Source organism: Canis lupus, chromosome 24 (assembly GCF_011100685.1).
Source record: "Canis lupus familiaris isolate Mischka breed German Shepherd chromosome 24, alternate assembly UU_Cfam_GSD_1.0, whole genome shotgun sequence".
In the NCBI taxonomy this organism is placed as follows: Eukaryota; Metazoa; Chordata; class Mammalia; order Carnivora; family Canidae; genus Canis; species Canis lupus.
Window position 1 is genome coordinate 33,585,854 of NC_049245.1, and position 23,579 is coordinate 33,609,432.

Genomic DNA, 23,579 nt, shown 5'->3' on the forward strand with positions numbered 1-23,579 from the left:
GTGTAAACGATGAGGTAAGAGAGTCCTTCTGGTCCCTAGGACTTGCTATGTGTTGTTGGGAAACAAGATTGGAGACATGACAAAGGTACTGATTGAGCACCTACTGTGTGCCAGGTACTATGAGGGTGTATATAAGATGTCATCTTATTTCATCCTCACCATGGAAGTGTCAAGAATTAATGAATGGGAGTGAGGCGGGGAAAGATGGCAGAAGAGTAAGGTCCCCAAGTCATCTGTCCCCACCAACTTACCTAGATAACTTTCAAATCATCCTGAAAACCTACGAATTCGGTCTTAGATTTACAGAGAGAACAGCTGGAATGCTAGAGTGAGAAGAGTTTGCGTTTCTATCAAGTAAAACTTGGTTTTGGCCACTCTGCACTGAGCAAAATGACTAGAAGGAAAAACTCACCACAAAAGAAAGAATCAGAAACAGTACTCTCTCCCACAGAGTTACAACATTTGGATTACAATTCAATGTCAGAAAGCAAATTCAGAAGCACAATTATAAAGCTACTGGTGGCTCTAGAAAAAGCATAAAGGATTCAAGAGATTTCATGACTGCAGAATTTAGATCTAATCAGGCTGAAATTAAAAATCAATTAAATGAAATGCAATCCAAACTGGAGGTCCTAACGACGAGGGTTAACAAGGTAGAAAAACGAGTGACATAGAAGACAAGTTAATGGAAAGGAAGGAAACTGATGATAAAAGAGAAACAATTAAAGGCTCATGAGGATAGGTTAAGGGAAATAAATGACAGCCTCAGAAGGAAAAATCTACGTTTAATTGGGGTTCCCGAGGGCGCCGAAAGAGACAGAGGTCAGAAAGTGTATTTGAACAAATCATAGCTGAGAACTTCCCTAACATGGGAAGGGAAACAGGCATTCAGATCCAGGAGATAGAGAGATACCCCCCTAAAATCAATAACAACGTTCAACACTTCCACATTTAATAGTGAAACTTGCAAATTCCAAAGATAAAGGGAAGATCCTTAAAGAAGCAAGAGACAAGAAATCTCTAATCTTAATAGGGAGAAGTATTAGGATAACAGCAGACCTCTCCACAGAGACCTGGCAGGCCAGAAAGGGCTGGCAAGATATACTCAGGGTTTTAAATGAGAAGAACATGCAGCCAAGAATACTTTATCCAGCAAGGCTCTCATTCAGAATAGGAGAGACAAAAAGCTTCCAAGATAGGGAGAAACTGAAAGAATATGTGACCACCAAACCAACTCTGCAAGAAATATTAAGGGGGACTCTATAAAAGAAAGAGGACGCCCAAGGAAACAATCCATAAAAACGGGGACTGAATAGGTATCATGATGACACTAAATTCATAGCTTTCAATAGTAACTCTGAACGTGAATGGGCTTAATGACCCCATCAAAAGGCACAGGGTTTCAGACTGGATAAAAAAGCAGGACCCATCTATTTGCTGTCTACAAGAGACTCATTTTAGACAGAAGGACACCTACAGCCTGAAAATAAAAGGTTGGAGAACCATGTACCATTCAAATGGTCCTCAAAAGAAAGCAGGAGTAGCCATCCTTATATCAGATAAACTAAAGTTTATCCCGAAGACTGTAGTGAGAGATGAAGAGGGACACTATATCATACTTAAAGGATATATCCAACAAGAGGACTAAACAATCATCAATATATATGCCCAGAAGGTGGCAGCTGCCAAGTATATCAATCAATTAATAACCAAAGTTAAGACATATTTAGATAATAATACACTTATACTTGGTGACTTCAATGTAGCGCTTTCTACAATCGATAGGTCTTCTAAGCAGAACATCTTCAAAGAAACAACCTTTAAATGATACACTGGACCAGATGGATTTCACAGATATTTACAGAACTTTACATCCAAACGCAACTAAATACACATTCTTCTCAAGTGCACATGGAAATTTCTCCAGAATAGACCACATACTGGCTCACAAATCAGGTCTTAACCGATACCAAAAGATTGGGATCATCCCCTGCGTATTTTCAGACCATAATGCTTTGAAATTAGAACCAAATCACAAGAAGAAGTTTGGAAGGATTTCAAACACGTGGAGGTTAAGGACCATGCTGTTAAAATATGAAGAGGTCAACCAGGAAATTAGAGAATTAAAAAGATTCATGGAAACTAATGAGAATGAAGATACAACCGTTCAAAATCTTTGGGATACAGCAAAAGCAGTCCTGAGGGGGAAATACATCCCAATACAAGCATCCATCCAAAAACTGGAAAGAACTCAAATACAAAAGCTAACTTTGCACCTAAAGGAGCTGGAGAAAAAACAGCAAATAGATCCTACACCCAACAGAAGAAGAGAGTTAATAAAGATTCGAGCAGAACTCAACGAAATAGAGACCAGAAGAACTGTGGAACAAATCAACAAAGCCAGGAGTTGGTTCTTTGAAAGAATTAACAAGATAGATAAACCATTAGCCAGCCTTATTAAAAATAAGAGAGAAAAGACTCAAATTAATAAAATCATGAATGAGAAAGGAGATATCACTACTGACACCAAGGAAATACAAATGATTTTAAAAACATATTATGAACAGCTATACACCAATAAATTAGGCAACCTAGAAGAAATGGATGCATTTCTGGAAAACCACAAACTACCAAAACTAGAACAGGAAGAAATAGAAAACCTGAACAGGCCGATAACCAGGGAGGAAATTGAAGCAGTCATCAAAAACTTCCCAAGACACAAAAGTCCAGGGCCAGATGGCTTCCCAGAGGAATTCTATCAAACGTTTAAAGGAGAAACCATACCTATTCTACTAAAGCTATTTGGAAAGATAGAAAGAGATGGAGTACTTCCAAACTCGTTCTATGAGGCCAGCATCACCTTAATTCCAAACCAAAGACCCCACCAAAAAGGAGAATTATAGACCAATATCCCTGATGAACATAGATGCAAAAATTCTCAACAAGATACTAGCCAATACTCATCTGAGATTTAAAAAAAAAAAAAAAAAGCTCGGACACAGGCAGGGTGAACACAGGGTTTTGACACCAACTGCAGAGACATGAGGGCTTGATGGCTCTTCTGTGAAGGCTCACTGCAGACTGGGGGGCAGGATGTTCAGCTCCAGAGCCAGAGAACTCAGCGCCCCCTACACACACACACACACACACACACACACACACACAAAAGATACTAGCCAATAGGATCCAACAATACATTATGAAGATTATTCACCATGATCAAGTGGGATTTATCCCCGGGATGCAAGACTGATTCAACACTCGTAAAGCAATCAATGTGATTGATCATATCAGCAAGAGAAAAAACTAGAACCATATGATCCTCTTAATAGATTCAGAGAAAGCATTTGACAAAATACAGCATCCATTCCTGATCAAAACTCTTCAGAGTGTAGGGATAGAGGGAACATTCCTCAGCATTTTAAAAGCCATCTACAAAAAGCCCACAGCAAATATCATTCTCAATGGGGAAACACTGGGAGCCTTTCCCCTAAGATGAGGAACACGACAGGGATGTCCACTCTCACTACTGCTATTCAACATAGTACTAGAAGTCCCAGCCTCAGCAATCAGACAACCAAAAGAAATAAAAGGCATTCAAATTCGCAAAGAAGAGGTCAAACTCTCCCTTTTCGCCGATGACATGATACTCTACATAGAAAACCCAAAAGACTCCACCCCAAGATTGCTAGAGCTCATACAGCAATTTGGCAGTGTGGCAGGATACAAAATCAATGCCCAGAAGTCAGTGACATTTCTTATACTAACAATGAGACTGAAGAAAGAGAAATTAAGGAGTCAATCCCATTTACAATAGCACCCAAAAGCATAAGATACCTAGGAATAAACCTAACCAAGGATGTAAAGGATCTATACCCTCAAAACTATAGAACACTTCTAAAAGAAATTGAGGAAGACACAAAGAGATGGAAAAATATTCCATGCTCATGGAATGGCAGAATTAATATTGTGAAAATGTCAATGTTACCCAGGGCAATATACACGTTTAATGCAATCCCTATCAAAATACCATGGACTTTCTTCAGAGAGTTGGAACAAATTATTTTAAGATTTGTGTGGAATCACAAAAGACCCCGAATAGCCAGGGGAAGTTTAAAAAAAAAAAACCATATCTGGGGGCATCACAATGCCAGATTTCAGGTTGTACCACAAAGCTGTGGTCATCAAGACAGTGTGGTACTGGCACAAAAACAGACACATAGATCAATGGAACAGAATAGAGAACCCAGAAGTGGACCCTGAACTTTATGGTCAACTATATTCGATAAAGGAGGAAAGACTATCCATTGGAAGAAAGACAGTCTCTTCAATAAATGGTGCTGGGAAAATTGGACATCCACATGCAGAAGAATGAAACGAGACCACTCTCTTGCACCATACACAAAGATAAACTCAAAATGGATGAAAGATCTAAATGTGAGACAAGATTCCATCAAAATCCTAGAGAAGAAGACAGGCAACACCCTTTTTGAACTCGGCCACAGTAACTTCTTGCAAGATACATCCACGAAGGCAAAAGAAACAAAAGCAAAAATGAACTATTGAGACTTCATCAAGATAAGAAGCTTTTGCACAGCAAAATATACAGTCAACAAAACTCAAAGACAACCTACAGAATGGGAGAGGATATTTGCAAATGACATATCAGATAAAGGGCTAGTTTCCAAGATCTATAAAGAACTTATTAAACTAAACACCAAAGAAACAAACAATCCAATCCTGAAATGGGCAAAAGACATGAAGAGAAATCTCACAGAGGAAGACATAGACATGGCCAACAAGCACATAAGAAAATGCTCTGCATCACTTGCCATCAGGGAAATACAAATCAAAACCACAATGAGATACCACCTTACACCGGTGAGAATGGGGCAAATTAACAAGACAGGAAACAACAAATGTTGGAGGGGATGCGAGGAAAGGGAACCCTCTTAACTGTTGGTGGGAATGTGAACTGGTACAGCCACTCTGGAAAACTGTGTGGAGGTTCCTCAAAGAGTTAAAAATAGATCTGCCCTACGACCCAGCAATTGCACTGTTGGGGATTTACCCCAAAGATACAGATGCAGTGAAACGCCGGGACACCTGCACCCCGATGTTTATAGCAGCAATGTCCACAATAGCCAAACTCTGGAAGGAGCCTCGGTCTCCATCGAAAGATGAATGGATAAAGAAGATGTGGTTTATGTATACAATGGAATATTACTCAGCTATTAGAAATGACAAATACCCACCATTTGCTTCAACGTGGATGGAACTGGAGGGTATTATGCTGAGTGAAGTAAGTCGGTCGGAGAAGGACAAACATTATATGTTCTCATTCATTTGGGGAATATAAATAATAGTGAAAGGGAATATAAGGGAAGGGAGAAGAAATGTGTGGGAAATATCAGAAAGGGAGACAGAACGTAAAGACTGCTAACTCTGGGAAACGAACTAGGGATGATAGAAGGGGAGGAGGGCGGGGGGTGGGAGTGAATGGGTGACGGGCACTGGGGGTTATTCTGTATGTTAGTAAATTGAACACCAATAAAAAATAAATTAAAAAAAAAGAAAACCCAAAAGCCTCCACCTCAAGATTGCTAGAACTCATACAGCAATTTGGCAGCGTGGCAGGATACAAAATCAATGCCCAGAAGTCAGTGGCACTTCTATACACTAACAATGAGACTGAAGAAAGAGAAATTAAGGAGTCAATCCCATTTACAATTGCACCCAAAAGCATAAGATACCTAGGAATAAACCTCACCAAAGAGGTAAAGGATCTATACCCTAAAAACTACAGAACACTTCTGAAAGAAATTGAGGAAGACACAAAGAGATGGGAAAATGTTCCACGCTCATGGATTGGCAGAATTAATATTGTGAAAATGTCAATGTTACCCAGGGCAATTTACACGTTTAATGCAACCCCTATCAAAATACCGTGGACATTCTTCAGAGAGTTGGAACAAATTATTTTAAGATTTGTGTGGAATCAGAAATGACCCCGAATAGCCAAGACCCCTTGCCATAGCTGGCGGCATCACAATGCCAGATTTCAGGTTGTACCACAAAGCTGTGGTCATCAAGACAGTGTGGTACTGGCACAAAAACAGACACATAGATCAATGGAACAGAATAGAGAACCCAGAAGTGGACCCTCAACTTTATGGTCAACTAATATTCGACAAAGGAGGAAAGACTATCCATTGGAAGAAAGACAGTCTCTTCAATAAATGGTGCTGGGAAAATTGGACATCCACATGCAGAAGAATGAAACGAGACCACTCTCTTGCACCATACACAAAGATAAACTCAAAATGGATGAAAGATCTAAATGTGATACAAGATTCCATCAAAATTCTAGAGGAGAACACAGGCAACACTCCTTTTGCACTTTGCCACAGTAACTTCTTGCAATACATCCACGAAGGCAAGAGAAACAAAAGCAAAAATGAACTATTGGGACTTCATCAAGATAAGAAGCTTTTGCACAGCAAAATATACAGTCAACAAAACTAAAAGACAACCTACAGAGTGGGAGAAGATATTTGCAAATGACATATCAGATAAAGGGCTAGTTTCCAAGATCTATAAAGAACTTATTAAACTCAACACCAAAGAAACAAACAATCCAATCCTGAAATGGGCAAAAGACATGAAGAGAAATCTCACAGAGGAAGACATAGACATGGCCAACAAGCACATAAGAAAATGCTCTACATCACTTGCCATCAGGGAAATACAAATCAAAACCACACCGAGACACCACCTCACACCAGTGAGAATAGGGAAAATTAACAAGACAGGAAACCACAAATGTTGGAGAGGATGCGGAGAAAGGGGAACCCTCTTGCACTGTTGGTGGGGATGTGAACTGGTGCAGCCACTCTGGAAAACTGTGTGGAGGTTCCTCAAAGAGTTAAAAATAGATCTGCCCTACGACCCAGCAATTGCACTGTCTGGGGATTTACCCCAAAGATTCAGATACAATGAAACACCGGGACACCTGCACCCCGATGTTTATAGCAGCAATGTCCACAATAGCCAAACTGTGGAAGGAGCCTCGGTCTCCATCGAAAGATGAGTGGATAAGGAGGATGTGGTTTATGTATACAATGGAATATTACTCAGCCATTAGAAATGACAAATACCCACCATTTGCTTCAACGTGGATGGAACTGGAGGGTATTATGCTGAGTGAAGTAAGTCAGTCGGAGAAGGACAAACATTATATGTTCTCATTCATTTGGGGAATATAAATAATAGTGAAAGGGAATATAAGGGAAGGGAGAAGAAATGTGTGGGAAAGATCAGAAAGGGAGACAGAACGTAAAGACTGCTAACTCTGGGAAACGAACTAGGGGTGATGGAAGGGGAGGAGGGCGGGGGGTGGGAGTGAATGGGTGACGGGCACTGGGGGTTATTCTGTATGTTAGTACATTGAACACCAATAAGAAATAAATAAAAAAAAAGAATAGGTAAATCCATACAGACAAAGCAGAGGGCCTGGGGCTGCAGGATAGGAAAACATGGGGTGACTGCCTAGTGGGTTCACATTCCATTTGGGAGTGATGAACTGGTTTAGGGGACCAAGGGGGATGGTTGCACAATGGTGAATGTACTAAATACCACAGAAATGAACACATTAAAATGGTTAATTGAAAAAAATAAATAAAAAATAAAATAAAATGGTTAAAAAAAAAAAAGAAACGACAAATACCCACCATTTGCTTTGACGTGGATGGAACTGGAGGGTATTATGCTGAGTGAAGTAAGTCAATTGGAGAAGCACAAACTTTGTATGTTCTCATTCATTTGGGGAATATAAATAATAGTGAAAGGGAATATAAGGGAAGGGAGAAGAAATGTGTGGGAAATATCAGAAAGGGAGACAGAACATAAAGACTCCTAACTCTGGGAAACGAACTAGGGGTGGTGGAAGGGGAGGAGGGCGGGGGGTGGGGGTGAATGGGTGAGGGGCACTGAGGGGGGCACTTGACGGGATGAGCACTGGGTGTTATTCTGTATGTTGGCAAATTGAACACCAACAAAAAATAAATTTATTATTAAAAAAAATAAGTCAATCGGAAAAGGACAAACATTGTATGGTCTCATTCATTTGGGGAATATAAAAATTAGTGAAATGGAATAAAGGGAAAGGAGTGAAAATATCAGTGAGAGTGACAAAGCATGAGTGACACCTAACTCTGGGAATAGAACAAGGGGTAGTGGAAGGGGAGGTGGGCAGGGGGTTGGGGTGACTGGGTGATGGGCATAAAGGGGGGCACTTGGTGGGATGAGTACTGGGTGTTATGCTATATGTTGGCAAATTGAACTCCAATAAAAATAATTTAAAAAAACAAATATTTGAGGTTAAATAATAAACTGTCTTAACAAACAAACAAACAAAAAAAGAATTTATGAATGGACTAAGTCTACAAAGGTCATAGGACTGTCCCAGTGTATGATGCTGACAAATATTGGGGTCAGTTTCAACTCCCCATCTGACCTAGCACAAAACGTATGAACATTCCTCTGCTTCGCAAATTTTTATAGGCAATAGAGGGCTGATTCCTGCCCATTATCTCCAGACTTACACCGTGGTGCCTTAAAAGGTTTGAGGAAATTGACACTCATCCTCTGTTGAGTTAAACATGATTTATACATGTTTAATTACAAAACTAATACATACATGTGTGTGTGTATATATAGGTATACCAGCATACAGAATGTATTTATTTATTTATACTTACAATGCCTACTTGATCTTAAGCCCATTATTCTACCTTTTTTATATTAGTCTAAAAAATAAAATTTTTATTTTATTTATTTTAAATATTTTATTTTTCCCTGATATTCTAAAAAATAAAACAGGCTGTGGGGTGCCTGGGTCATTCAATCGGTTAAACATCTGACTCTTAGTTTCTGTGCAAGTCATGATCTTAGGTTCATGAGATTGAGCCTTGGGTCAGTCTCCCTGCTCAGCTTGAGGTTTGCTTGATATTCTCTCTCTCCTTTTCCCTCTGCCCCTCCCTCTGCCGCTCACTCTCAAATAAATAAATATATCTTTTTAAAAAAAGATTTTGGTTGTATATGTTCAACATAATATATTATCTAGGTAATCAGTAATTAGTACAATGCAAATGCTTAACAATAGGTTTTTATTTTAAATAAGATATATACAATTATGGAACACCACATTTTGAAATATTTACTGGATTAAATGAGAGTGGGACAAGATGGGTAACAAAGGGTGGATGACTCCGAAAGAGAAAACAATCGATTAATTATATTAAATTTGCAAAATATGGTAATGCAAAGAGACACGCCTTAATTCTCTGCATTTAGATTATCATACTTTTTTAAAATGTTACTTTTCTTTTTTTCCTGTAAATTATCATATCATTAAAAATGTAGGAAAAAATTATTTGCAAAGGAGGGGGTTAGTTATGTGAGGGGAGGAGTGATCTGCAGAAGCCCAAGTCTGACAAAGAACAGGCAGACAAGGTAAGGGCAGACAAGGGGAAGAAACAAGGCTCCTTGTTTGCCCAGTAAAAGCAAGGAGCCAAGGGTAACAACCCAACTCTCCAGAGAAGTCTGTGCCAGACTGAGAGCCCTCCATTCTAGCCAATCATGTCAACCAAGCTCTGCTGCTCATCCTGCTCTTCTGTATGCTGCTGCTGCAAGTCCAGGGAGGGTACCATGAACTGAAGAGGAAGCCAAGTAGGTGATGCCCTAGTGGACAAAAAGGGGAAGGAGGCCAGGAGGGACTATGTCCCTTTTGAGGAGGACCTGGGAATTGGAACCTAACAGCACATTCTGCTCAGACTACAGCACTTGGTCCTCTCAAACCATGGCCCTCTGGCCCCTTTACCCAGCTCTGGGAATATGATGTGGATGGAAGGGGAACTTATATCTTTTGATTCTCCATTCCAAATACCCAGATACAAATGGTACATACAGAAGTGAGGGGTATATAACGGCCTGAGAATCACAAGGGGAAACCAAACAACTGTTCTTGGATTTCTGCACATAGGTGACACGTTACATCCAGAAATGTTGGTGGGAGTAGGTACAGAATGAAAGGACCCCGGGAAAGCAAGTTTTGGGGTGTACAGAGTCATGTCCAAGTTATCATTGGAGGTACCAGGATGGTGACAGTGGAAGGGAAATAGTGCAAGTGATATTTTCTGGGGAAGGGCAAGGGCCCTGGAGTCAGTGACAATGACAGGAGAGAGAGGGCAAAGTGGCAAGTCATCTTCCTCTCTGGACCCTGCAAATTCTGGAGAGTGGGGAGGGTCTGCAGGATGTCTCAGACTCTGCTGAGTTCTCAGAGTGTAGATTCTATGGGGCAACTTCCTCAAGGCCATGACTAACATGGGAGACAGGGTCCTGGCTGCAGAGTATGGAGACGGACCAGCAAGGCCAGGTATTGAGATCTCTTGGCCCAAGAGATCTCAATACCTGGCCTTGCTGGTCCGTCTCCCCCCCCCCCCCCCGCGCCCACATCCCCCTCCCCGCCAGGCCCCTGAGGCTCAACTTCACTGTTGATCTGCTCACTGAACCGGTACTCTCAGGGGAGAAACTGCTCATGTGTGATATCTCCCAAACTAACAAGAACACTTCCTTAACCTGGATCAGAAAGGCCAAGTTGAACATGAGGGAGGTGGGGCTAGACATTGGTCACAGAGTAGGAGGCCCACAATGAGGCCTCTTCTTAATTGATCCACACCATACTATTCTTCTTATTCTCCTTGTGAGGTTCAGATTACTGTCCCTTTAAAACAATGAGGAAAACTAATCCAAGGGACGTTAAGTGACATGCTCAAGGCCAAGAGACTGAGAGATCATGATATGGCTAGAGGAGAATGCTTGCCTGGACTCCCTGTTTGCTCACTGCTCCTCCATTATGGTGAGAACACGGCCATGGAAGTGAATGCCTTCACTAACATCTCCTACCCCATCCTCTAGCAGCATGGCCACTCTTGGGATGGGGCCTGGAACTGGATGCCAGCACCTGAGACTCCAGTGCCTTCCATCAACTGAATGGTCCACACTTTTACCCAATATTCCTCCATATGGTCTCATTCTCTCTCTTTTTTAATCCAGGGAGAAGCCACATAGTAGGGAACGGGGGGCTCATGGTGATGCTACCAAGGATTAATTGCCTATTGAGGGTAGCTATGGGTGTTGCCCATGGTCTCATGGTGAATCAGTGGACCTTAATCATTGGACAGACTCCTGACCACTCTGTGCCAGCAGAGAGGCTCTGAGGTGGTCATGGGACTAAATCCAGAGACTGGGTCACATAGGCCCAGTGGAAACATGGAGTCAAGTGCAAAGAACTCAGGAAGGCAAGCAGGCCTTGCTGGAGGCAGGTGTATACTCCAGTCCAGTGCTTCCTGCTGGGCAGCAGGGAAGGATTGTCCAGAGGAGGAAACCTGCCTCTTTCAGGCCAGAGCCTCTGGCCCACCTCAGAAGCATCCCAGGGCTCCTAGTATTAGAGGAGCTTCTCCACCTCTCCTAGGAGCTGCACTTGACCAGGAGGCCTTAGGAAAGAGAGATCAAGATCAAGCAGCAGCACAGACATCATCAGATGTAGATGGGCGGTAAGAGCATGCTCTGCAGGAACTCTTTCTTAGTGCTTCCTCACATAGCCTGACTCTGCAAGCATCTTCCCAGTGCTTGGCCATGCTCCAAACACCCTGGGAGAGACTATTAAGAAAGGCAAAGTTCCTGCCAGGGCCCATATAGGAAATGAGCTCTCACATCCATATCTAGTGTTCCCTATCATGTGAGTACACCATGCTGCCAGCTGACCTATTTCTTGCCCCAGCGTGAGCACCTTGGACTATGAATTCTACTGGAAACAGCTGGTCTTCTCCATCAGGACAGCTGGTGTCCCAGCCTGTGTTCTACAGAGCTCTCTCGACACTCCACCCCACCCAGTGACAAAGAGGCTACAGCTAGAATGCTTTGGCTGGGAGGAGTGTTTCCCTGGTCAGCACTCCATGTTCTGTCCTATGGAATAGCTGTGTGCCCCTGTGGTAGGGCGAGTGGGGGAGTGAGACCCCTACAAGGACTGAATCTCACGGAGGCAGAGGAAGGAGCAAATGTACATTCTGCCATGACCTGGTGCCCAAAACACCGAGTCCTGGCCTGCAGAGAATCATTGATCAGGCTGCTCTGTGTGACAAACACACAGCCTCACAGTTGCCATGGCTTCTGCATTGATTATTCTTTTCTCATCCTCCAGTCATGCTCCTTCTCTATGTTAGTACATATGAGAGATTCTAGAAGTATCCTCCTGCCTCATACACCCACGATGTTGGTTAGTTTCTACCTGATTTCCATCCTTTGGCTCCTCCCACTGCTCACAGGTGGGTCCATACTGATGCCTTCACCCCAAAGTGCATCCCATCTCTGCTTCTGGTGATAGTACATGTGATAGCAAAGCCAGGGTGCCTAATTAAGGAGCTACAGGAAGTTATCTGGGATGCAAGGGTTGGGTTTAGGTGTTAAGTGCAATATCTGTCACCATGAATTGCCCATCAGCCCAAATATAATTAGTATGGGCATGACATGCAAGATTCAAGGAAAGCTCTAAGCCTAAAATCCTACCATTATAATTACATTCTCTAGGAGTGTATAGCCATCAGTGAGTGTAGTGTAGTGTCTGTCCAGTGCTTTAGCTTGGGAAGGCTCACTGCTGAGTGGGTGTAAGATGGTAGAAGAGCCTAAGTGAGAGGACACCATGCATCTGATATCTGAGTCTATTCTGGGTCACTGTTGCTGAGGATATGGTGGTCCCTTTTTATGCAGATTCAGGTTTCTTTTATGGATGAAATATTTTTTTGGATTATAGGTTTTTTTCTTTTAACTTTGTTTTTAATATTTTCAAGGCCTGTGGGTGTCCACTTGTGCTGTTTGTCTTCTTTTTTTAAGATTTTTTAAATAAATTTATTTTTTATTGGTGTGCAATTTGCCAACATATAGAATAACACTCAGTGCTCATCCCATCAAGTGCCCCCCTCAGTGCCCGTCACCCAGTCACCCCAACCCCCACCCACCTCCCTTTCTACCACCCCTAGTTCGTTTCCCAGAGTTAGGAGTCTCTCATGTTCTGTCTCCCTTTCTGATATTTCCCACTCATTTTTTTCTCCTTTCCCCTTTATTCCCTTTCACTATTTTTTATATTCCCCAAATGAATGAGACCATATAATGTTTGTCCTTCTCCGATTGACTTATTTCACTCAGCATAATACCCTCCAGTTCCATCCACGTCAAAGCAAATGGTGGGTATTTGTCGTTTCTTTTTTTTTTTTAATAAAATAATTTTTTTATTGGTGTTCAATTTACCAACATACAGAATAACACCCAGTGCTCATCCCGTCAAGTGTCCCCCTCAGTGCCCGTCACCCACTCACCCCCACCCCCCGCCCTCCTCCCCTTCCACCACCCCTAGTTCGTTTCCCAGAGTTAGGAGTCTTTATGTTCTGTCTCCCTTTCTGATATTTCCCACACATTTCTTCTCCCTTCCCTTATATTCCCTTTCACTATTATTTATATTCCCCAAATGAATGAGAACATACACTGTTTGTTCTTCTCCGATTGACTTACTTCACTCAGCATAATACCCTCCAGTTCCATCCACGTTGAAGCAAATGGTGGGTATTTGTCATTTCTAATGGCTGAGTAATATTCCATTGTATACATAGACCACATCTTCTGTATCCATTCATCTTTCGATGGATACCGAGGCTCCTTCCACAGTTTGGCTATTGTGGACATTGCTGCTAGAAACATCGGGATGCAGGTGTCCCAGCGTTTCATTGTATCTGTATCTTTGGGGTAAATCCCCAGCAGTGCAATTGCTGGGTCGTAGGGCAGATCTATTTTTAACTCTTTGAGGAACCTCCACACAGTTTTCCAGAGTGGCTGCACCAGTTCACATTCCCACCAACAGTGCAAGAGGGTTCCCTTTCTCCTCATCCTCTCCAACATTTGTTGTTTGTTTGTGATATTTTTCCATTAACTTTATAACATCTTGTTTTAATAGACCAACAGAGACAGTTCTATGCTCAAATTGTTCTAGGCTTTGGTCACTGGGAGCTTGTTAAGGTTGGTTCCTGTTTTGCATTCTTTGACTTTAAGAGCATTTCCTTACTTTCTGACCCTGTAAAATACTCCAGTTTCATTTTGTATTTTCTAAGCCTATTTCTAGAATCAGCCATTTCACCAAGAAGCCTTCACCCATTTATTGGAGAATGGTAATAAAAAACAAGATCTAGGCTCCTGGTGTATTTATTGCTACCATGGTATCACTGCTTCCAGGCATAGCCAGGAAATACATACATGTGCAACTAATCCATGTCTACACAGTCATCTATTTTACTTCTGTATCAGTCTCTCTGTATATATATATTGAGCTGAATGTGGGTTCATATTGATGTCTCTGACTCAAATCCTGGGGCTCATTCTAGCCTTCCATTTTGCTTATTTGTAACTTCTTTTCTCTTACAGTTAGAAACATGGCTCATATCATCCCCACTTATTTGCTTATTTGTTCAATCTTATATCCATGTAAAGTCATTTTAGAATTGATTACCCGTGGGCATCTGGGTGGCTCAGTTGGTTAAGTGTTCAACTCTTTTTTTTTTACGTGTTCAACTCTTAATTTTGGTCCAGGTCATGATCTCAGAATAGTGAGATCAAGCCCCATGTCCATCTCCAACCTGGGTATAAGGTCTGCTTGGGATTCTCTCTCTCCCTCTCCCTCTACCCGTTCAACCTGCTCATGCATGCTTTCTCTCTCTCTCTCTCAAAAAAAAAAAAAAAGTGTTGTTTACCCATACCTTGTGAGAAACAAATTTACCAGAGACCTGCTCGCTAAAAAAAAAAAAAAAAAAAAAAAAAAAAAAAAAAAAAAATTAAAGGGCTACTTGCCAGTTACCCACATTAAAATGAAGTACGAGAAATAAATAAACTTCTATTCTGTGAAACCCTGGAGATTAGCTTATCAGTTCTAAGGTAAGCAACTGAGGAAGCAAGAGATAAAAGCTATGTAGCCTGTAGGATGGGGACAATATTGGGGGATGTAATAGGGCAATCAAAGATAGTGGAATGGAGTTGAAAAAGCTGAAAGCTACTATTGATAAATGAGTTTATTTGTCTAGGATTTGCTCTTGCCCAGCCCTTAGTGTGAACAGACTGGTATCCTGCTGGGAGTTTAGGGTTTTAGACTTCATGCAAAGATTTTCTGCAAGACACAAATGTTATATACTCAAAAGCTAAGGGAACTCTGAGGAACAAGCATTCATTCCCAAGCCTAATATTATCTATCTCCACCAGACCCTGGGACATGAGCACCTTATGCAATGATAAGAATTGTCCACTTCTGGTGTGGTGAGATGAATCTGGTTTATGAAACAGAGGAAGGTAGAGATTTGTGGCCTGGTTGGGCCAAAAAAGTTCATGGAAAGGTCTGACTATGGAGGCCTTGGGTAGAAATTTGTAAAAAAGAAAAAAAAATAGGAAAAGAGAAAATGATTGCATAATATAATGAGGACAACATAGGCATTGATTATATAATGAAAGCAACAATGTGCCCTAAGCTGGTGTCTCGGCTTATTCACCAGTGAGCTGATGTCCAGGCTTAGGGTACATTGTCTTCCATTATTTTTGTTCCTAAGATGTGGGATGCCTCAATCTTCTCTTTACGAATAACAGCATCTGGGAATCAGTGAAGACCCATGCCCAAGCACACTTCCCAACTCACCTCATTTTTCCAGCAGATGTTTCCACAATAGGTCCAGCAGCATGTGTAATTTTTGTTTGAACATCTAAGGGCTCTAGAACACTTCCTGGTACATTCAATGACATTGGGTTCTCCCCAGCACTCCTCAATGAGCCTTTCATCCCCTGTAATTGACATGAGATGGAAAGAGACTGACAGAGGCCACATAGCCAAGGTGGGAAGAGAAGTCCTTCATCAGCTTAACAGCCCCTCCTAGAATCCAAGCCCCACCAAGCCCTACCCAGGTATTCATCTGCCTTATGAGAATATCCCTCTGCTGAGGCTCCTCATTACATCTTCATAGATCTCTGCCTTTTCTGCTCCCCTAGGCCTCTGGGCCCTCATCAAACATCCTGGAGACAGAACTCAGAATACCCCCACATTCTTGTGTCCTCCTATAAAATCTACATTTCTGTAACAGGAGACCTCAAGGCCCAAGGCAGCCTCTAGCCTCTTTATACCTATTCGCTAATGTGGGAAGCCAGACCAGGGAGAATATGGAAAAGATTCTCTCCTTTTCTCTTCTCTTTCTTGCTGATCCTGCTTTAAGAACAGCTTCCCACCAAATTCTTCTCTCTCTCACCCAATTTTCTTGGCACCCTCCACTGATTCCAATTTCTCATCATATGGCCCCCAACTCTGACCCACCAGGGACACATCTCATGTCTCTTTTCTATCTTTTCACATTCTAAAAGACCATACCCACTGAAACTTAGGGTATATATTAAGAAATCCCCCTATAGTATTCAGTAAAGTACTCACAGCTAAGACACAGAGCTTCTGGAAGTATGGAAAGATATGGTATCCTGATATGGAAAAATATTATATCCTTGTAACTTATGGAATAAAAGGTGACAGGTACCCATTACCATTTTCAAGATTGGAAGAAGAAGCAGCAAAGGACCTCAATTTGGTCATTTCTTAGATCTCTATGCACAAAAAAGTCTCTGAATCTCCAATAGGTGACCCAGGGAAGGTGGGGCCTGAGTCCTGAGTCAGGTGTGCCAGACATAATACCCCTTCACTTGTCCAGGATCAAGCACAGTATCCCCATCTCCCAGTATCCCCACCCCCAGTCTAATCACCTACTGCTATGTTTTTCCTTCAGCACTCCCAGCACAGACAGTAGCACCATACAGAAGAATATCATGAGTTGAGGTGTCCAGAGCTTCATGATGCTGACCGTATGTGTCTGAATATATATTGTCAGGATGTTGTTTTCCCTTTCCAGTTGCTGCTGGAGACTGAGAGATATAAACAGAATTGTAAGGCAAAAAGAAATGTTTATAGAATTTCTTTACTCATTGTCTACCTATTCCTCCTTGCCTCCATCCACTCAACAACAGGCACACACCTAAGCTGAGCATTGGCTTTGCTAAAATGTTTCTCCACATTGCACATTTCATGCCTCCCTTTTGTAGAAAAAAATTATTTTAAAAAGATATTGCCTTCCCTTAATTAAAAGATAATTCAAATCCAGCTGATAAAATTCTTAAAATAAAAAAGTACAGAAAAGACAATCAAATATTTACTTCTAGTAAATCCACTATATTGGTGTATGTTATTCTGTCTTCTATATGTGCACATAAAACTGCAATCATATCAAGCTTGATGTCTATATCTTGATTTTTTATTTAAAAATGTGTAACAAGATATTAGAGGTGACTGAGTGGCTCAGTCAGTTAAGTGTCTGACTCTTGATTTAGGGTCAGGTTATGATCTCGGGGTCATGAAATTGAGCCTGTGTTAGGGTCCATGCTGAGCTTGAAGCCTACTTAAGATTCTTTCTCTCCATCTCCCTCTGCCACTCTCCTACCCCCCAATTTGTGTGCTCTCTCTATATATAAAAAAATGATAATAAATTTTTTTAATTAAAATGTGTAACAGTATCAAAATTAAAGTTTTGGCCAAGACCCTTGGATAGCCCCTAAAATGAGTTTGTGAGACAGATCAACTTAGAGTTTAAAGAAAATCTGCTCAAAAATCACCTTGCAAAAAATATGTCAAATACCTGGCCATTTTCCACGTTTAAAACAAGTCAGGATTTTAAGAGTTACCAAGTATTTTTTGGCCATCTTTCTCTCTTGTTTTTAAAGGATGTTGTGCTCTTTTAATTCCAAGTCACTAGAAAGGCTTTAAGATTACCTCACATAGAGCTTTATATGTGCCCCAAGGTTTTGTGGAGACATAGTGGCACATGTATAAGTCACAACAGAGAAACAAAGAGTAAAAGACTGGCTGAAGTGACCTATAACTTGCACTATGGCATTTGATAGGGCAATGTACACAAGAAAGCCACTATGGGTTTGCACTAGATTCGTGTCAGGCAGGCTGCCTAGGAAGGACATGGAACCTCTGCAGAAGGAGTAGAAAGTGAGTGGCCAGATTCCTAGGGTCTGGAAAAGGTGTCAGAAAAGAGGTAGATTCATCCATATCAAGACAACCACAGGGAAGAAATTTCCATCAGTTGGGGTTGAGGGAAGACTTAACTCATGAAACCACCCATTACAGAATCAACTTTAAGTAATACCAAGCCCAGAAAGTACAAAGCACAAAGGTACAGTACTCCCTGCTGTTCTGACCTCCTCATTCCTTCTCCCTTCTCTACTTCCAAAATGGCACTTAGCCAGCTGTAGGAGAGGAAACTGGCCACTCTCTTCCCCAATCGTGGGTTCCTAGGTATGGGGGAAGCCACGATTTTAATTCAATTTTAGTATTTCGACTGTTGCATGGGCTTAGACTTTTTTCATATATTCTAAATTTAGGCAGTGTCTAGAAAAGTCAAGTTCTATACCCAAGCTCTATATAGAGGAAGGAAAAGAAGTAGCTTTAATGAGTAAGTTTAAATGAGACAAAGGACAAGCTTTTCAACACATTATCAATAATACTCCCTGTGAAAATTTTCCCAATATACTAGTTACACATATCACTCATATTTTCCCATTGATAAGACATCTGAGGGCAGGGGGTGGGGGTGACTGGGTGGCGGGCACTTAGGGTGGCACTTGACGGGATGAGCACTGGGTGTTATTCTGTATGTGGGCAAATTGAACACCAATAAAAAATAAATTTATTATTTTAAAAAATAATAAATAAATAAATAAGACATCTGAAAATTTGTAATTTCTCTTTGTTAGGAAAAAAAACTCAGTAGGAACCATCTTGCAACTAAAATTCAGTTAAATCCAGTATTAGCTTTAGAGTACAAATGTATAGCTCTAGAAGTTCTGAGTAAAGGGTACTGCCTCTTTCAAACCCTACATAGTAGTTGCCAGTTTTCTTCTTCATTAAGATTGTTAGTGTTAACCAGGGCAATTTACACGTTTAATGCAATCCCTATCAAAATACCATGGACTTTCTTCAGAGAGTTAGAACAAATTATTTTAAGATTTGTGTGGAATCAGAAAAGACCCCAAAGAGCCAGGGGAATTTAAAAAAGAAAACCATAGCTGGGGCCATCACAATGCCAGATTTCAGGTTGTACTACAAAGCTGTGGTCATCAAGACAGTGTGGTACTGGCACAAAAACAGACACATAGATCAATGGAACAGAATAGAGAATCCAGAAGTGGACCCTCAACTTTATGGTCAACTAATATTCGACAAAGGAGGAAAGACTATCCATTGGAAGAAAGACAGTCTCTTCAATAAATGGTGCTGGGAAAATTGGACATCCACATGCAGAAGAATGAAACTAGATCACTCTCTTGCACCATACTCAAAGATAAACTCAAAATGGATGAAAGATCTAAATGTGAGACAAGATTCCATCAAAATTCTAGAGGAGAACACAGGCAACACTCTTTTTTGCACTTTGCCACAGTAACGTCTTGCAAGATACATCCACGAAGGCAAGCGAAACAAAAGCAAAAATGAACTATTGAGACTTCATCAAGATAAGAAGCTTTTGCACAGCAAAATATACAGTCAACAAAACTAAAAGACAACCTACAGAATGGGAGAAGATATTTGCAAATGACGTAGCAGATAAAGGGCTAGTTTCCAAGATCTATAAAGAACTTATTAAACTCAACACCAAAGAAACAAACAATCCAATCATGAAATGGGCAAAAGACATGAAGAGAAATCTCACAGAGGAAGACATAGACATGGCCAACAAGCACATGAGAAAATGCTCTGCATCACTTGCCATCAGGGAAATACAAATTAAAACCACACCGAGACACCACCTCACATCAGTGAGAATGGGGAAAATTAACAAGGCAGGAAACAACAAATGTTGGAGAGGATGTGGAGAAAAGGGAACCCTCTCACACTGTTGGTGGGAATGTGAACTGGTGCAGCCACTCTGGAAAACTGTGTGGAGGTTCCTCAAAGAGTTAAAAATAGATCTGCCCTACACCCAGCAATTGCACTGCTGGGGATTTACCCCAATGATTCAGATGCAATGAAACGCCGGGACACCTGCACCCCGATGTTTCTAGCAGCAATGTCCACAATAGCCAAACTGTAGAAGGAGCCTTGGTGTCCATCGAAAGATGAATGGATAAAGAAGATGTGGTTTATGTATACAATGGAATATTACTCAGCCATTAGAAACGACAAATACCCACCATTTGCTTCGACGTGGATGGAACTGGAGGGTATTATGCTGAGTGAAGTAAGTCAATCGGAGAAGCACAAACAGTGTATGTTCTCATTCATTTGGGGAATATAAACAATAGTGAAAGGGAATAAAGAGGAAAGGAGAAAAATGAGTGGGAAATATCAGAAAGGGAGACAGAACATAAAGACTCCTAACTCTGGGAAACGAACTAGGGGTGGTGGAAGGGGAGGAGGGCGGGGGGTGGGGGTGAATGGGTGACGGGCACTGAGGGGGCCACTTGACGGGATAAGCACTGGGTGTTATTCTGTATGTTGGCAAATTGAACACCAATAAAAAATAAATTTATTATTAAAAAAAAGAGACAAAAGCCCCTGAAAAAAACTAGAAAAAAAATAAATATGATTGATTCTTTAAAAAAAAAAAAAAAGATTGGTTTATTCTACCAATATTATGCACATCTTGTCTTGCCATAAAAAAGAAATTCTCTCCCACTTGTTACCACACTGAAGACCGTCAATACTATATAGGACAGAGAATGAAACATGGATATTGGAGTCAGACAGACCTGGGCCTGAAACCCAGCACCAATGCATTGAGCTTAATTTAAATTTTGGAATTGGCTTACCTACCACCTAACTTCTCAAAGCCTCAGTTTCCTCACCTGTAACATGCTGGAATCCACATTGCAAATGTTCAATCTATAAAGCACGGACCATAGTCTGGCACATGGAATGTGCCAAATAAATGGCCTTTATTGTTACTATTAGGCTCAGACTCTTTTCTCTAGAGGAGTGATTGTTAATCTCATTAACTTTATTGTAATCTTTTTGTTTAAAAAAAAACACTATTTAACCATTTGAAATTAATTCTGGTGAGTGGGGGTCCATATTTCACTCATCTGTCTTAAATTTATTCATCCCACAAATATTTATATTTAGTGACTACTACAAGCCACTCTTCTAAGCACTGAGGATACAGTAATGGACAAAATTACAAAAACCTCTGCCCTTGTAAAGCTTATATTCTAGGACAGGGGATAGAAGATAAACAAGACACTCAAAAGGATAAATACATAATAATAGATGGACATCAATGTGAAGGAGGAAAGATAAAGATAAAGATAAAGAGGATCTAGGACCTGGAATGCAGAATATGCAAAATAAGTGCTGGCTGTTATTTTAGGGAGATCACTGGTGATAAGATTCAGGGTTCTGAAGGAAGAGATTAAATACTATTCCCCCAAATTCTCAGTCTTCTCCCCACTTCTCTCTGACTCCCAGCCTGGTGCTTCACACTCCTGAGGCCAAACAGAAGGGCAGATAAAGGAAACAAAGACAAAGAAGTCTGGATACTATGAATTATACAGTCACAGGGGAGTAATTGTCTCTTTCCCAGCAAGTGACCAATTTCCCTTCAAAGTCTTTATTTTTGCTTCCACTTTTTCAACAAAGCAGAAGATAACTTTCATACACATTGGTTGAAATCTCTTCAAATGCTCAAAAATAGACATAATATATAGAGACGTTTCCAAAGGGGCAAAATTCTTTAAGAGGTCTTATTCTCTTCTTTGGCACAAGTGAAAAGTTATAAAATAGGAAGATAAAATTTGAGGAATATGGACCATTAGATGAGTTGCCTTTAAATTATTAAGAACTCTTATTTGGAAATAATTTCAAAGTTATAACAGTAAAAATAGTATAAAAAGCATCCGTATACCATTTGCTCAGAATCATCTATTTTAGGTATTCATCCATAATTACCTCCTCTGTCTCTTCCTTCTTCCCTCTTACATATATGTGTATATATATATGTATATATATATTTATTTATGTGTATTATATTTTATTTATATATATAATATATTTATGTATTTTTTATATTTTATATTTAGAAATAATATTTCTGTATTACAATACTCTATATTATAATTACAATTGTACAATACAATTACAATACAATACTCAAAAATTCTCTTACATGATCATAGTACAATCAACTTCATTAAATTTAACATTGAAAAAATATACTTTTATTCATTTACTAAGCTACCATAAGTATTCCATTTTATAAATTCACCCAACAGTGTCCTTTGTCTCTTATGACATTGAAATTTTTGAAGAATACAGTCAAACTTTTCTTTTAGTTGAACATTCTTCATTTTGGGGTTTGTCTGAAATTTCTTCATGGTTAGACTCAGCTTATACAGGGTCAGTGGGGATGCTATCTAGGCAATACATAGTGTCCTTCTCAGGATACTACACATGGACACAGTATTCATCTACATCATCTTTCTTTCTTGGTTTCTCCATTTTTTAAAAGATTTTATTTATTTATTTGAGAGAGAAATGGAGAGCATGAACAGGGAAGGGGGCAAAGGGAGAGAGAGAGGGAGGGGCAAACTCCCCCCTGAGCAGGTAGCCTGTCATGGGCTAGATCCCAGGATCCTCGGATCATGACCTGAGCCAAAGGCACTTGCTTAACCACTTAACTGACTGAGCCGCCCGGGAGTCCTTTGGTTTCGCCATTTGAACAACGAAGACAAGAATCTCTTCCAAACAGGGGTAGTGTTGGCATGATCTGGAGGCATGATTTGGACAAGGAACTCATCCAACCAAGCCACAAACAAGTGTTTGCATGCTCCTACTTCTAGCCATAGGACTCTGACCTCCACCTACCTCTGAAGATGTTCAAGTTAGAAGCGCTGCTAATTATTTGGCTGATGGCTCTTCTTCCTGGTTTCTGGGAACCACAGAGTCTCTGCATGGGGCAAACGATGGGCAGAACAGATTTCAAAGAATCAGAATGTAATCATAGTTCTGGCTATGGCAGATCTGTGAGTTCTTTCCCAAGTCATAAATTAGGTACGTTCAGAACGTTATCACTGACTTCTTATTCAAGGAGTACTTCCTCTTTTCTCTTTGCAGCAGGTAATATAGAGACAGAAACAGAACACTGTGGATTGCTGGAGCCTCCCCTCCACCAACACACACATTTCTGGAAATCTGGGTGATTATGGAGGTGGGAAAGGATTTACGTATCTGTTTTTCTCTAGCATCTGTGTGAAGACTTTTATAAAGCCCCATCTGTCTTTGATATTAATTTCTCTTTTTTTTATTGGTGTTCAATTTACTAACCTACAGAATAACCCCCAGTGCCCGTCACCCATTCACTCCCACCCGCCGCCCTTCTCCCCTCTACCACCCCTAGTTC

At 40.7% G+C, this 23,579-nt stretch overlaps 1 protein-coding gene across 10 annotated transcripts in view; it reads right to left on the reverse strand.

Moving 5' to 3' along the window:
* WFDC11 (WAP four-disulfide core domain 11) overlaps window positions 1–23,579 on the reverse strand; it is a 57,932-nt gene that overhangs the window by 9,940 nt on the left and 24,413 nt on the right. For 6 of the 10 annotated variants that reach the window (XR_005377921.1, XR_005377922.1, XR_005377919.1 and 3 more), the window contains 3 exons: window positions 23,045–23,126; window positions 16,892–17,046; window positions 15,785–15,927 (listed from right to left, as the gene is read on the reverse strand). Coding sequence is in view for 4 of the 10 variants with exons in the window: in XM_038572465.1 (XP_038428393.1) it covers window positions 15,785–15,927; window positions 16,892–16,976 (228 nt within the window). In the remaining 6 variants the exon portion in view is untranslated. The remainder of the gene's footprint in view (window positions 1–15,784; window positions 15,928–16,891; window positions 17,047–23,044; window positions 23,127–23,579) is intronic. The other 4 variants (XR_005377924.1, XR_005377923.1, XM_038572463.1 and 1 more) reach the window with 1 other exon arrangement.